The following is a 13,533-nucleotide window of genomic DNA, read 5'->3' on the forward strand; positions in this document are numbered from 1 at the left end:
TTTTACTTATTTTTCTTATATATTAATGATGAAGTATAAAATCGAAAAATAAATTAATGATGATATAATGTTAATTTTGTAAAATTATTATTCTTTTTTTTGTATGTGTAAAATAATCTAAGACAAATTAGTTTGAAACGGAAAAAATAGTGTTGTGATTATATTTGACAAGATATTTTAATTAGTTTATAGTTTTTTTATTAGTTGAAAAATTTGTTTAACTATTTAATAAATAATTTTTTTTAGTTGTTTCTAACATTCTTTAAAAAGTTAGTTTTTAACTTTTTATATTTTATTCCTATATATTTATCCAATTTTCTAGTTATTATTTTTAAATAAATCATGATTTTTGTTATTTTTTGTCATTTCATATTTTTCAGCTACTTCGATAATTAATTTTACTAAACACTTATAATTTAATAAATTTATTTTTTAACTTTTAATAACAGCTAATTTTTCGACTTTTAACTAAATTTTGAGTTAAATTTTGTAAAATATAACTTATATTTATATTAAAATGACATTATTTATATTCAATATCACATAAAGTACTTATAATGGTTATTTAATAAATATCTAATTAAAAACAATTAAATTTAAAATTTTAAAATATCAATTATTTTGGAAAAAAATAATGGTTTACACTATCTAAATTAAAGTGACAGGAGTGCATTTTAGAGAATAAAACACAATAATAACCATAATTTATATATATATATATATATATATATATATATGTATATATTGATTTTATCACAATGCTTAAGTGATGATTTTTTAATTACTAATAATTATGAGCATATTTTATTTTTTAAAGTACACTTCCTCACTTTAAAATAATCAAATTAAAAAAAAACTAGAAGATTAGTAGTTATGAGAAGGTCATAATAATTACTTAAAAAAATACATATTAAATAATACATATAATATATATAAATATAATAAATATTTTTAATAAAAACTAGTACTATTTATTTTTTCTTAAGATTTGCATTTGAGTATTATTTTTTCATTTTTATCGTTATCTATGCAATTATTATTTATTAATGAACTACTAGGGCGAGATGGCCACGGACGGAATCACCCCCCCACCCCCGTCTGTCCTCTTCGCCTGTGTTTGATAACATCGAAATCGAACGAAAACCTTTCTTTTACGGCAATATATATATATATATATATATATATATATATATATATATATATATATATATATATATATATATATATATATAATATTAAATAAATATAAATTCAGCAATTTTTTATTCAACATTTGTTTCCCTATCTATTTATCTATCAGAGTCCAACGCCACCAACTGAACATTGAACAACAACATAGTTCATCCTCTTCCTTCTTTCTCCACCAAACCTTAAACCTTAAACTCGCATATAACCCAATCAAATTTGCCTTTAGATTCTCATTTCCCGTCAAACTATCTCTCTCTCTCTCTCTCTAGGAATCCAAAATATTCCAACTAAACCTTTCTTCCTTTTCATGGCAGATCCTACCCGTCTTTCATTCAGGTTAGATTCTAATCATCGTGATACTCAACAAAAGCTGGGTTAGCTTTAATTAACGTTAGTCAATCAAAAAATTGTCTTTTATTTTTTTTGGTTTTCTGGGTTCAGTCCCATACACAGCTTGCGATCGGATCCGGTTACAGTGGATTGACTTATAAGGTTTTAATGGTTCTGCCATCATTAGTGGTCATAAGGGACTTTGAAAAAGGTTCTGGTTTATTATAATCTATTATGAGATGAAGTGAAAACCAAATAAACTAAAAATTCGCATTCTTTTCTTTGATTTGTTACTTACTCAATCTTCTATCTTGCTTGGGTTCCAAGGTTTTCTTCGTTTATTTTTAGTCATGCTGCATTAATTTAATATATACGTAGAAGCTTAAACTTAAAACCAGTTTCAAGTTATTCGTGCCTGTCAATATCAGGGTAACCTTTTACCTTCTTTTGTCCCTTTTTATTTATGTTTCTGGTCTCCTTTACTTTGTTGTTCTCCACCTGAATAATATTCTCAAGTTTTTACCTTCTAATGATTTTATGTCCTCTCTTATAAAATAAAACTTCTGTTATTTTGGTCTTTCGAGCACATTCAGTCAGGCTCAATGGCAGAGGAATTATTCGTAATTAAGCATTGAAGAGTCCTTTAATTCCTCTCTGTTAATTTTCATTGTAATTGAATCTTGGTGTAAATGTTGTTAAACTATTAATACGCTTGCTATTGTCTTTGTAGTAAAATTGTTATTTTTATTGCTGGCATAATTACCCATGCTCTTTTGCAGTTCAATCTCATACCTGTATGTGTATCTCTAATGCAATCAGTTGATGAATGAGAAGAGGAATCCAAAACGTCAAAAACCACTGCCTTTCAGCATGCCTGTGACAGACTCAAATGATCCGCAGAATTTTGATGATAACATTCTTTTCCCTGTTGAAGAGATTGTACAATACCCGTTGCCCGGATATGTGTCGCCAACTTCAATAAGTTTTAGTCCCGATGATAGTTTAATTTCTTATTTATTTAGTCCTGATAACTCTTTAAACAGAAAGGTTTATGCATTTGATCTGAAGACCAATACACAAGAATTGTTATTCAGTCCCCCTGATGGTGGACTCGATGAAAGTAATATTTCTCCGGAAGAAAAGTTGAGGCGGGAGAGGTTGAGGGAGCGTGGTTTAGGTGTGACACGGTATGAATGGGTGAAGACAAGCTCAAAAAGGAAAGCAGTCATGGTGCCACTGCCTGCTGGGGTTTGTTCCCTTTATCCTGCAATTGATTTAAAATGTTGTCTTATGTTTTTATTCAGGAGAGAAAAGTGGTAATAGTTTTTAAACATTTATCTTACACTTTAGTACTTTAACCTGTTAGGAACACTTCAGAAGCACATAGATCACATTACTCCAATAATCTCACCATGATGCCTCATTGCCACCAGAACGTTATCCCCTTCTTGAAGTGTGATGTCAGTCCCTTTCTAACACTTGCTTGGAACAAGCTGTCAACATTTAGATGTTCTATATGAACAAATTAACTGAAGCCTCAAATGCTGATTTTTGTTTTGTTTTTCTTCTTCTTTTTGTATAGGGTGGCTTATCATTCTGCAATTGTCTAGCATAGTTGAAAGGAGGTTTCTCGAGTTATTTACTAACCTCTTCAATTTCTTTATAAAAACTGAGCTTCTTGTACCTGATTTTGGAAGCTGTGTTAACTACAATGATTTGCGTCCCATAATTGCCATTGAAATTGACTAGGCTTATTCCATACTTGATACTAATATAGGTTGGAATCTTGTTTATATGTATATAACAATGTTATGCCAAACTCTATATTCTGTTGTGTTTTGAATAGGTGTGTATGAGAATGATTTTTTTTTCTCTCATTTTGTATTTTATACTACATTGAATATGATATTGATTATTTACTTGAAATAGTCAAGTTTCTTATGGTTATTTCCTTTTCCCTATGAACAGATTTATATTCAGGACATTCCCCATTCAAAAGCAGAGCTCAAGCTTCCAAGTGTATTAGGTTCACCCATTATTGATCCACATCTCTCTCCAGATGGATCAATGCTTGCCTATGTAAGAGACTGTGAGTTGCATGTTCTGAATCTCTTGTCTAATGAATCAAAGCAGTTGACCCATGGGGCAAAAGAAAATGGTTTGGTAAGTTCAGCACTTGGCTGTTCTTTTCTGTATTGGATTGCTAAATGCATTTGAGTTCTACAAGATATTTATGATTCTTATATAAGTCACCTGACTAATTAATGTAATCTTTTAAGATAAAATATCTTTAAAGAAAAATATTTTAGCAATTAAAATATTATATGGTTATGTGTCCTTTTGAAACATTGTAAGCTTCACCTACTTTAAATCTTCAAATCAGCTGCACATATCCTATTTAAAGTTTTTAACTCTGTCATATGTGTTTCATTACAAGTATGAGGCATCTCACTGCTGAATTTGGTTCAGCTTGGTCCTTCTGTCCTTGCTGCCAATGGCCTGGATAATGATAGTTTAGTGCAGTGTTGATTCTCTTCTAGGGTCAATCTCTAGTAGGACTCTAAGGTTTTTCTTTTCTTATTTATGACATAAAGCTTGATTGGATTAAGATATTTGAAAACTGGAACTTCAAAAGAGTCAAATTACTCTTGATCATCCAATAGACCTTAGGCTTGAACTTGTAGACTTGTCATTCAAATGATTGCATAAAGCTTTTAGTTTGTTTTCCAGTAGTTGAAATGTTTTGTTTGACTCTTACATTATTTCAGTCTGAGAAAATTTGACATTGGGTTTATGTGTTGCAGACTCATGGGCTTGCAGAATATATAGCTCAGGTGAGATTTACTTTAAAATTAGATACTTTTATATACATTTTTAGACTAAATATGGTGCTTTGCATTCCTTGTATGAATTAGTCCTTCCTTCTACTTCTGACCGGGTGAGTTGCATAATAGATAGGTTCTGAAATGATCTCATTTTTTATGATTTCATCCTTAGCTTGTTAAATTTTCCGTACGTTTTACAGTGACAAGAACTAACTCTTCTAAAAAGCTTAATATGTTATGTGCTGGCCCTGGAATGGTTTTTATCTTTGCCAATAACATGTATTTTTCGGATTTCAGGAGGAGATGGATAGAAAAACTGGATATTGGTGGTCACTGGACAGTAAATATATTGCTTTCACTGAAGTTGATTCTTCTGAAATACCACTTTTTAGAATTATGCACCAAGGGAAGAGCTCAGTCGGTTTAGAGGCACAGGAAGACCACCCTTATCCTTTTGCAGGAGCTTCAAATGTTAAAGTGCGCCTTGGGGTTGTTTCAGTAGCTGGAAGCTCCATTACTTGGATGGATCTTCTCTGCGGGGGCACAGAACAGCAAAACAATGAGGAGGAATATTTGGCAAGAGTCAATTGGATGCATGGAAACATTCTCACTGCTCAGATTTTGAACAGGCACCACACTAAAATAAAGATCGTTAAGTTTGATATTAGAACAGGCCAAAGGAAAAATATATTGTTCGAAGAAAACAGCAGTTGGATCAATATACATGACTGTTTCACACCTCTTGATAAAGGAGTTACCAAATTTTCGGGTGGATTTATCTGGGCTAGTGAGAAAACAGGATTTAGACATCTTTATCTTCATGATGCAAATGGGACTTGTTTAGGACCCATCACTGAAGGTGAATGGATGGTTGAGCAAATTGCCGGTGTGAATGAGGCTACAGGTCTAATATATTTTACTGGGACCTTAGATGGTCCTCTGGAGTCCAATTTGTATTGTTCCAAACTTTTTGTTGATGGAAGTCAACCACTTCAGGTCCCTGTCAGACTTACGCACAGCAAGGGGAAGCACATTGTGGTCCTTGATCATCATATGCGAAATTTTGTTGATATTCATGATTCCCTTGGTTGTCCTCCTAGGGTGTTACTGTGCTCGTTGGAAGATGGAAGTTTAATCAAGCCTTTATATGAGCAGTCATTTACAATTCCAAGGTTCAAAAAGCTTCAACTTGAGCCACCGGAGATTGTTGAAATACGGGCTAATGATGGCACTACATTGTATGGAGCCCTATATAAGCCTGATGCTTCAAGGTTTGGACCTCCACCTTACAAAACTATGATCAATGTTTATGGTGGTCCAAGTGTACAGCTTGTTAGTAACTCTTGGCTAAGTACAGTTGATCTGAGAGCACAATATTTGAGAAACCAAGGCATCTTAGTTTGGAAGGTCAGTTCCCTGAATTTTACATGATTATGGTTCACTTTTTTTTTTGCTTGCTTTTAAATTTATATGCATCCAGATTTTTATGATTCAGTCGCATGCTGAAACTCAAACATATAGGACATAGTTGCAATATATTGAATCTCATTTACGAACCACCGGTAGTAATATGATTGAGATGGGCAATCCACATATTTAATAGTGACAGAACATGCTTTCAATTACGAAAATCCAAAAATGTATTCACCCTTGCAATTCATATTTCCCATTTGTATGCTCAATGGTTGTAGCAGTGCTTTGATGGTCCCAAATGCTTAGGTTCTTGACCCTTGAGCTTTTATATTGGGAATGTTTTTCCCTTTTCTAACAAACAGGGCAGATTTGCCCACTTTTTACAAAATGTAGCATGGAAAAATATAGGTTTTGCCTCTATCTGTTTCCAATTATATGTCCTGCTCATCCTTCCAAGTTAAATATTGCTCTCTTTGTTTACAGTTAGACAACAGAGGAACTGCGAGACGGGGGTTGAAATTTGAAAGCTATTTAAAACAAAAACTTGGTCAAATTGATGCTGATGATCAGCTAACCGGAGCAGAGTGGCTTGTCAAACAAGGGCTTACAAAAGCTGGTCACATTGGGTTGTACGGATGGAGCTACGGCGGGTATCTCTCTGCCATGACACTGTCAAGATATCCAGATTTCTTCAAGTGTGCAATAGCCGGTGCCCCTGTTACATCATGGGATGGATATGACACGTTTTACACAGAGAAGTACATGGGGTTGCCATCTGAAAACAAGTCAGGATATGAAAGCGGTTCTGTTATGAACCAAGTGCACCAGTTGAAAGGGCGGTTGTTGCTTGTGCACGGCATGATTGATGAGAATGTTCACTTTAGGCACACTGCAAGACTTATCAATGCACTTGTGGCAGCTGGAAAATCATATGAGCTAATAGTTTTCCCAGATGAACGGCACATGCCTCGGCGTCATAGTGACCGAGTTTACATGGAAGGGAGGATGTGGGACTTCATTCAGAGGAATCTGTAACATGACTTTTTAATTCATCTTTCATTGTTGTGTTTAGTTGAATGGGCAAAGTGGTTTCTGAAGTTCTTTTACCCAAAAGAATTGGTTTTGTTTCTTCTTGCCTTAAAGCTGATAAGCTACTTTGATGGCTATTTTGGCCCACTTCACACACCCTAACAAGAAACTCTTCTGGGTATCAAATAACTGAATAAGCCTTTAAAAGTCAAATAGTCTAGATCTTGTATATGGAGGAGTTGTCCACATAGCCTTTTTTTTTTATGAACGGTTTGCTTTCTTTCTTTTTCACCATCAAGTCAACCTTATAATTTCTTTCTTTTTCACCATCAAGTTAACCTTATAATTCCTCGTACTGCTTACAAGGAATTGTTCCCCCCCTCCTTTGGCACTTCTCCTTTCTTGCCTTTGCTTAATAATAATTGAAGTTAAAAAAAGTTGAAGAAAAATATATGATTCATCCAGAAAAACCAAAAATATTAGTACCATACCAATGCTGGAATTTTCCTGAAAGGTCAAACACATATATAAGTTGCCGTTGAAGAAACCATAATTATTTCCTCTATAAGGATGGTTGAGTATGTCAATTTTGCCGTTTTGCCGTTTGTTGATGGTAGAGGCCAATGTGTTTAACATCAAAAGTCTTCTCATTATAGAAGAGTTGATTTCATCTCTTAAGAGCATCTCTAATGTCTAACGGAGGTTCTTGAAGGATTTTTTAAATGAAGAAAATGTTTCTTATAATTTCTTCTTCATTGGAACAAATCTATGTAACGGGACAGTTTCTTAAAAATAAAGATTTGTATCTTGTGGAAGAAATTATATCTTAACAATAAAAAAACAATATTTATCTGACACATAACATAATTATAATTAAGTGAAAATAAAAATAAAAAAACATATAAAAGTGAGTTTCTTGAAGTTTCTTACATAAAAAGTAACTTAAAAAACACATTTAAGAAATTTCCATTGGAGATGCTTTTAGGGTAATTGATGGATACTACAATGTTGTGTAATGGTCACTCACTCTTGTTTAACCATTTAATGGGAGGTTAATAGTAGTCGCCTCATTAATGTCAAAGAAAAGGAGGTAATGCTTAATTAATAAATGTCACTTAATATTAGGTGCTCTAATTTGTACATTAGATAGTCCGGATTACAAACTCAAACATGGTTCAAATCAAGCTATTAAAAAAACGATCACGCAAGGCTCCCTGGGTTGTTATAGCATTGAACTAATATATCCAAAACCTAATAAGCTTTAGAGATCGATTGTGGGATGTTGCTTCCTACTTGCATATCGGATTGGACTTTCTGGACAGCAATGAGACACGTTAGGAAGCAAAGGAAGTTTTAGCCTCAATTGTGAAGTTGTTGGGTGTTCTATTATGCCTTCATGGCGTGGAGCAAAAGTCATGGTCAATTGATGCTACTTGGGCTGGAAGACTAGTAGGGCTTAAGGGTGGTTTCGAGGGAACTATTGCATTTTGCACCTCCTATTGCATTCTGAAAAGCATATTTCAAAATGCAAATTTTCATTTTGGAATGAACTTTCTGGAATGCAATAGTGGGAGTGCTAGAAACAAATGCCTTCCAAGGGTCTGGATGGTACATGAGCCTTAATCTTTGAGGGGAGAGTAAATAAGGCAACCAACTTGGCCTTAAGGATATTTGTGGAAAGAGGTTAGACATTTTTATTAGGCTTAAAAAGCTTGACTTGGTCTAAGTTAGGCTTAAACTTTTTTAAAAAGGTCAAGTCTTAAGCCTTAAATAAAACTTATTAAACTTGATAGACTGATGTATTTATATTCATATCTAATACAATGTTATATACAAAATTTGCTAATATACATACACTTATTTTTAATTAATGATGTTAACAAGTTATAATTAGAGATTTTCTTAAAGTACACAAATAGTATTCTGATTAAAAATCAAGTGAATTTAGTCGACAAATGATTGTGGGGATTGCTAGCATACACCAACTTGTTCTTTAATTAGACTATATTAGCAAGTTTTAACTGAATATCATCTTAAAGTATGTCGATAATATAATTTCTTATGATACCTGAAAGGCTCAGTGGATAACTAAAATTTTGGAGACTAAAATTGAATATTTATGATATTTGGAAAACTCAATTGGCATAATTGAAATATAAAGGATTAAAATCGTACAATTGTAATATCTAAAATATCAAAAGCATAATTAAGTCAAAACGTTCACATTCTAGATTGGTAGCTAATGAATTGATTTCAATATTTTTAAATATCAACTCCTCATATAATCGATCTAGAGTGTATTTTGTAAAATGACTTTTTATTATTGGCAAAAATTAATCGCCTTTCTATCAACCTATTTAAAAAGTCTATATTAATGTTATAAAAATATCATCATCTCACTTGGAAAACTAAGGAAAGCCGTGTTAGGTTCACGGGAGGAAAAAATAAGAGAAATTTTTATTTTTATTTTCATCCTCTCTATTTTCATTCTGAAATTCAAACATAGCATAAAAGACCTTTGTTCACTAGTGATTAGGTTTTATTTTAATATTTTTAGTGATTCAATCCTCCTAATTGGAGGCATACAACGTTAACGTGGAATATAATGCATGGATTGTGTAAGAATTTGCGATCCAATGTCAAATTGCATTTAAAAAAAACAAACAAACAAACAAACTTTTCAATCATGGAAAACAATTCGCATTCGTATAAAAAGGTTTAAAGGTTGACCAAAACATAGTTAACGGATAAATATTGATACTAAGGGATAAATTTAGAGTCCCACTAATATCTTATATATGTTTTTTTTATTAGTATTCATTTTTTATGTAATTTGTTTTGTATTTGTATTAGTTTAAAGCATTTTTTTATACTGATGTTAATTAGAGTTTAGAGCTAGCTAGATACCAGTAAAAAAGAAAAGTTTAAAAAAGAAAAGTTCAAAACTATAACTAACAAATATTAGTTGGATTTATGTTGCTGCTTGTTTGTCATAAAGAAAATTATTTTCAATAAAAAAAACATGTTTTAATAAAATTTATAATTAAAATTAATCTAAATCATATTTAACGATTTAAAATGAATTTTATTTAACTTTAAAATGAACCAACCTGTCCCTACATAAATCTTTATGAAAATTCAGACACTATTTTTTCCAAGGCAAAATAAAGATACTATTAAAGTGAGTTCAAAGTACAAGATGTGCGTGAACATGATAACAACATCTGATTACAAATATTTTGCACCCCTGAACCTCCCATCCTTGCTTTTATGCCACCCAACTCTGCTACCAAAATTAAGAACGACATTCTGTGAGAACAACAAATATATCCCTGCCCACTTTCTGTTTGACACATTGCCAATACCAAACTTTCAACCTTCCACATACAAGACACAATGACACATGGCATCTCCCCACCCTTGTAGCACAGGAATTGCCAATGACTGATACAAAATACTCATTATACGAATTCTGTATTTAACAGCCATGCCCAACTTAAATAAATAAAGCCAACACTACTGGAAACAATAAAAAAGACTATTGCGTGTTCATCTGTACCAGCTGCACTATATACTCATTCATATAATAAAGATGTTATTCCGTATGGCCACATAGGATTTCAAATGATTCAGAAAGCACGTTCAAATTCAAATTTAAAGAAAAATATCGTGACAATTTGGAATCATATCTATCAAGGTTTAAATTCTTGTTAAAAGAGTTGTTCACACATAATATTCAACCCTACCTCAAAATCAATAATAATAATAAAATTATTTTTTTAAAATATTATCACAAATTTAAATTTTATTTTAAAAATACTTATAAAATTAATTGGTTTAAGTAATAATCAAATATAATAACATCAGTTATAATCTAATGAATATTTTTTAACCAATAAATAAGAATTATATTGATAATAACTCAATAAATTTTAATATCACAATTTTATTATAAGATAATATGTTTTAATGTAAAATCATTTTTTATCATTATAATATATAAAGAGGGGAGGATCAAATTATACCAGTATAACTTTGATAATTATTATATCATTCTATAACTTTTAAATGAATAATATTTTCTTAAAATTGATCATTAGATTGAAAGTTCTTTTACATAAATTACATATACAAATTTTCATATTAATATAAAATTATTAATTATTTTATTCATACAAATTAAAATTAATATAATATAAATATTTCAAAATATATTAAAATATGAATCATTTGAATATATTTTTATTGTTATTTAATTTTGAAAAAAATTGATACAAATAATCTTAATAATATATAAATATAATTCAATAGTTAAATTAATAAAAATTACATTTTATATCAACTTATAAAATGATGTAATAATTGTTAAAATTACATTTTATATTAAATTATATTTTATATTGATAATAATATAATTGTACGCTATAAATACATAGTCATTAAACTTTTAATAATGTTTTTTCTCTTCCCTCTTTTAGAAGTGCATTACATATATTATCCTTGAAACAAGGAAAAAAAGTTCTCTCGACTACATCAAATTATTCTCGTATGCTTACATGTATATCCCTATACGAGCTTTTTTTTTAATATTTTACTCTCTATCAACACTTCTTCCCTTTCTTCTTCTTCCCATTTCTTTTCATCTCCCCTATCTATTTCCTTATTTTATTTTTCCTCATCAACACCCCTTTTTTCTTTTATTTTGCTGGTCTGTATTTTTTTAAAATTTCCTTACATTAATTAATTCTCATTGACTTTAAATTTAAGAGTCTGTAGAGTTCAGAAGCACTTCTTAGATAAGACGAGATAACCTGCGAATAGCGATTTATTTTGGAATTCCTTGCAATGGCAGAGACTTACTTCATCATCTCAATCGCTTGGGTTTTTGTGTCATGTAATGTGACTCCATTTACTATAGGTTTTCTAACACTACCCCAAAATTGAAAGTGGCAATGGAAAATTGACAAAATAAAAAAAAAAAAATCGGCAGTTGCTAAACGGTTTGACATTTGAAAATAAAAATACTTTAGCCACACATTGTTGCTAAAGGTAATTTTTGATAGCAGTGCATGGCAAAAAGCAATATGTGATATACAAAATAAAAATGGCAACCTCCATGTGTCTTGGCATTTTATGAAGTAAGATTAAAATGATATGGCAAGTTTTTGTCATGGTAAGGAGTGCCAATAAAAACCACTACTCGCAAGCTACCTCGTCTTGTCCAAGAGTGTGTTTGAAATGAGAATTAATCGATGCAAGGAAATTTAAAAGAAATAGAATACACAAAATAAACAAAGAGGGGGAAGTGTTGATTACAAAAAAGAAAAAGGAAGAAAGATGATAGGTGTTGATACAAATTAAAATATAAAAAAGTATTCGTATATGGATTAAAACTAGTAGTTTTACAGCGTAGCACACATCAATATCAGCTTACTACCACGTCATTCATTGTTAATAATATTAATTTGTTTTAACAACAGGAAGCAAAATAAAATAAAAATAAATGCTTGCACACAAACTAAAATTAACTATTTTTAAATGTAGAGACTAAAAGATAAAATTGGTACCATTATAAGAACCAACACATAATTTTTTTTTTAGGTATAAGAATTAAAACAAAACTGACAACACATTTTAGTGTCATATCAACACCCATTAACATTAGCAACAAGAACGAAGACAAAAAAAATAATATTTGCACCGGATAAAAAGGGTGATTTTTAAGTGTTGGAAAAAAGGTAAATTTTATGCAACTATGGGATCAAATTAAGAATTCTTCCTGTTATAATTAGGATTATAAAAAATTATAGACATAAATGATTAATTTCTTTCATTTATCAGGGCATACTTTTAAAGAAAAAACTGTATATAAGATTAGGGCATACTTTAAAAACAATAAAATAAAATTGAAGATTAATTTGTATTGTGCTATGTAATTTACAATTTTGAAATTACATATAAAGAATAACATTTTTAATTAGAAATTTAGAACCATTCAACTAATATTAATTTTGTCAAAATTATTTCAATAAAAATTAGACAAAATTATTTTATTATAAATATGTATTTGGACACGCGTATATTATTCTGTCTAAGCCTAACAAATAGAACCAAAACATACCATTTGATTTTTTTTAAAAGCAAGCTTACTATTGGTAACTTCTATTGTCACGTGAATTTTTTTAAAAGAAAGACTTACTTTCAAAAATATTTTTTCAAACGAAAACTCATTAATTTAAAAATTTATAAACGTTATTTTTTCCCCACAACTCTCTTTTTTTAGAGAAAACTAATGCTGTGAAAGACTAATATCTTGGATTTGACTCAATTTCTGTCGGTACAAAATTGCTATTTTGGAGACACGTCAAAATAATAAACAATTAACCACCGATTTTTGGACTTATCAACTTCTAAATTTTGTAATGACTTAAACGATAAATTTATGTATTGTATTAAAGAAATAAAATCCGAAAATAGTTTTAGTACTAAATTTAACATGTAATTTATTAATTATTCATTCCACAAAGAAATATTCTCTGTGTATTAAAGAAACGTAATATTTTACCTAATCTGCAAATGTAATTAATTAATTTTTTTGACAAAACTAAAATTTTAATTAATTTTTATTTTATTTTTATCTCTCCTATTAAATAATGTTTTAAAATACATATTAACTATTAGAGTTTTTTTATCATTGATCAATATTATTGAATGATAATTAAATGAAACAAAAAAAAAATTTAAACGT

At 30.2% G+C, this 13,533-nt stretch overlaps 1 protein-coding gene across 2 annotated transcripts; it reads left to right on the top strand.

Annotated features, from left to right (window-relative positions):
* Positions 1 to 1,258: 1,258 nt before the first annotated feature.
* LOC100812178 (dipeptidyl aminopeptidase 4) lies at positions 1,259 to 6,998 on the top strand. Of its 2 annotated transcripts, none has more exons than XM_014774944.3 (6): positions 1,259 to 1,524; positions 2,298 to 2,766; positions 3,487 to 3,681; positions 4,323 to 4,352; positions 4,641 to 5,750; positions 6,240 to 6,998. In XM_014774944.3, exons 2-6 carry the CDS (start codon positions 2,341 to 2,343, stop codon positions 6,789 to 6,791), a joined length of 2,313 nt encoding a protein of 770 aa, XP_014630430.1. In that variant the 5' UTR covers positions 1,259 to 1,524; positions 2,298 to 2,340; the 3' UTR covers positions 6,792 to 6,998. The 2 variants fall into 2 exon arrangements, with proteins under 2 accessions (XP_014630430.1, XP_014630432.1); XM_014774946.3 differs by lacking the exon at positions 1,259 to 1,524 and adding an exon at positions 2,885 to 2,978 and having other exon boundaries at positions 2,652 to 2,766.
* The last annotated feature ends 6,535 nt before the right edge of the window (positions 6,999 to 13,533 follow it).

The sequence above is a fragment of the Glycine max genome, chromosome 4 (genome assembly GCF_000004515.6).
Source record: "Glycine max cultivar Williams 82 chromosome 4, Glycine_max_v4.0, whole genome shotgun sequence".
Classification (NCBI taxonomy): domain Eukaryota; kingdom Viridiplantae; phylum Streptophyta; class Magnoliopsida; order Fabales; family Fabaceae; genus Glycine; species Glycine max.

Excerpts from the sequence above, each read along its gene's own strand:
- LOC100812178 (XM_014774944.3), top strand. The coding sequence starts at position 2,341 with ATGAATGAGAAGAGGAATCCAAAACGTCAAAAACCACTGCCTTTCAGC. Across the intron at positions 3,682-4,322 it reads GGGCAAAAGAAAATGGTTTG|ACTCATGGGCTTGCAGAATA; the intron begins GTAAGTTCAGCA and ends TATGTGTTGCAG. Across the intron at positions 4,353-4,640 it reads TTGCAGAATATATAGCTCAG|GAGGAGATGGATAGAAAAAC; the intron begins GTGAGATTTACT and ends TTCGGATTTCAG.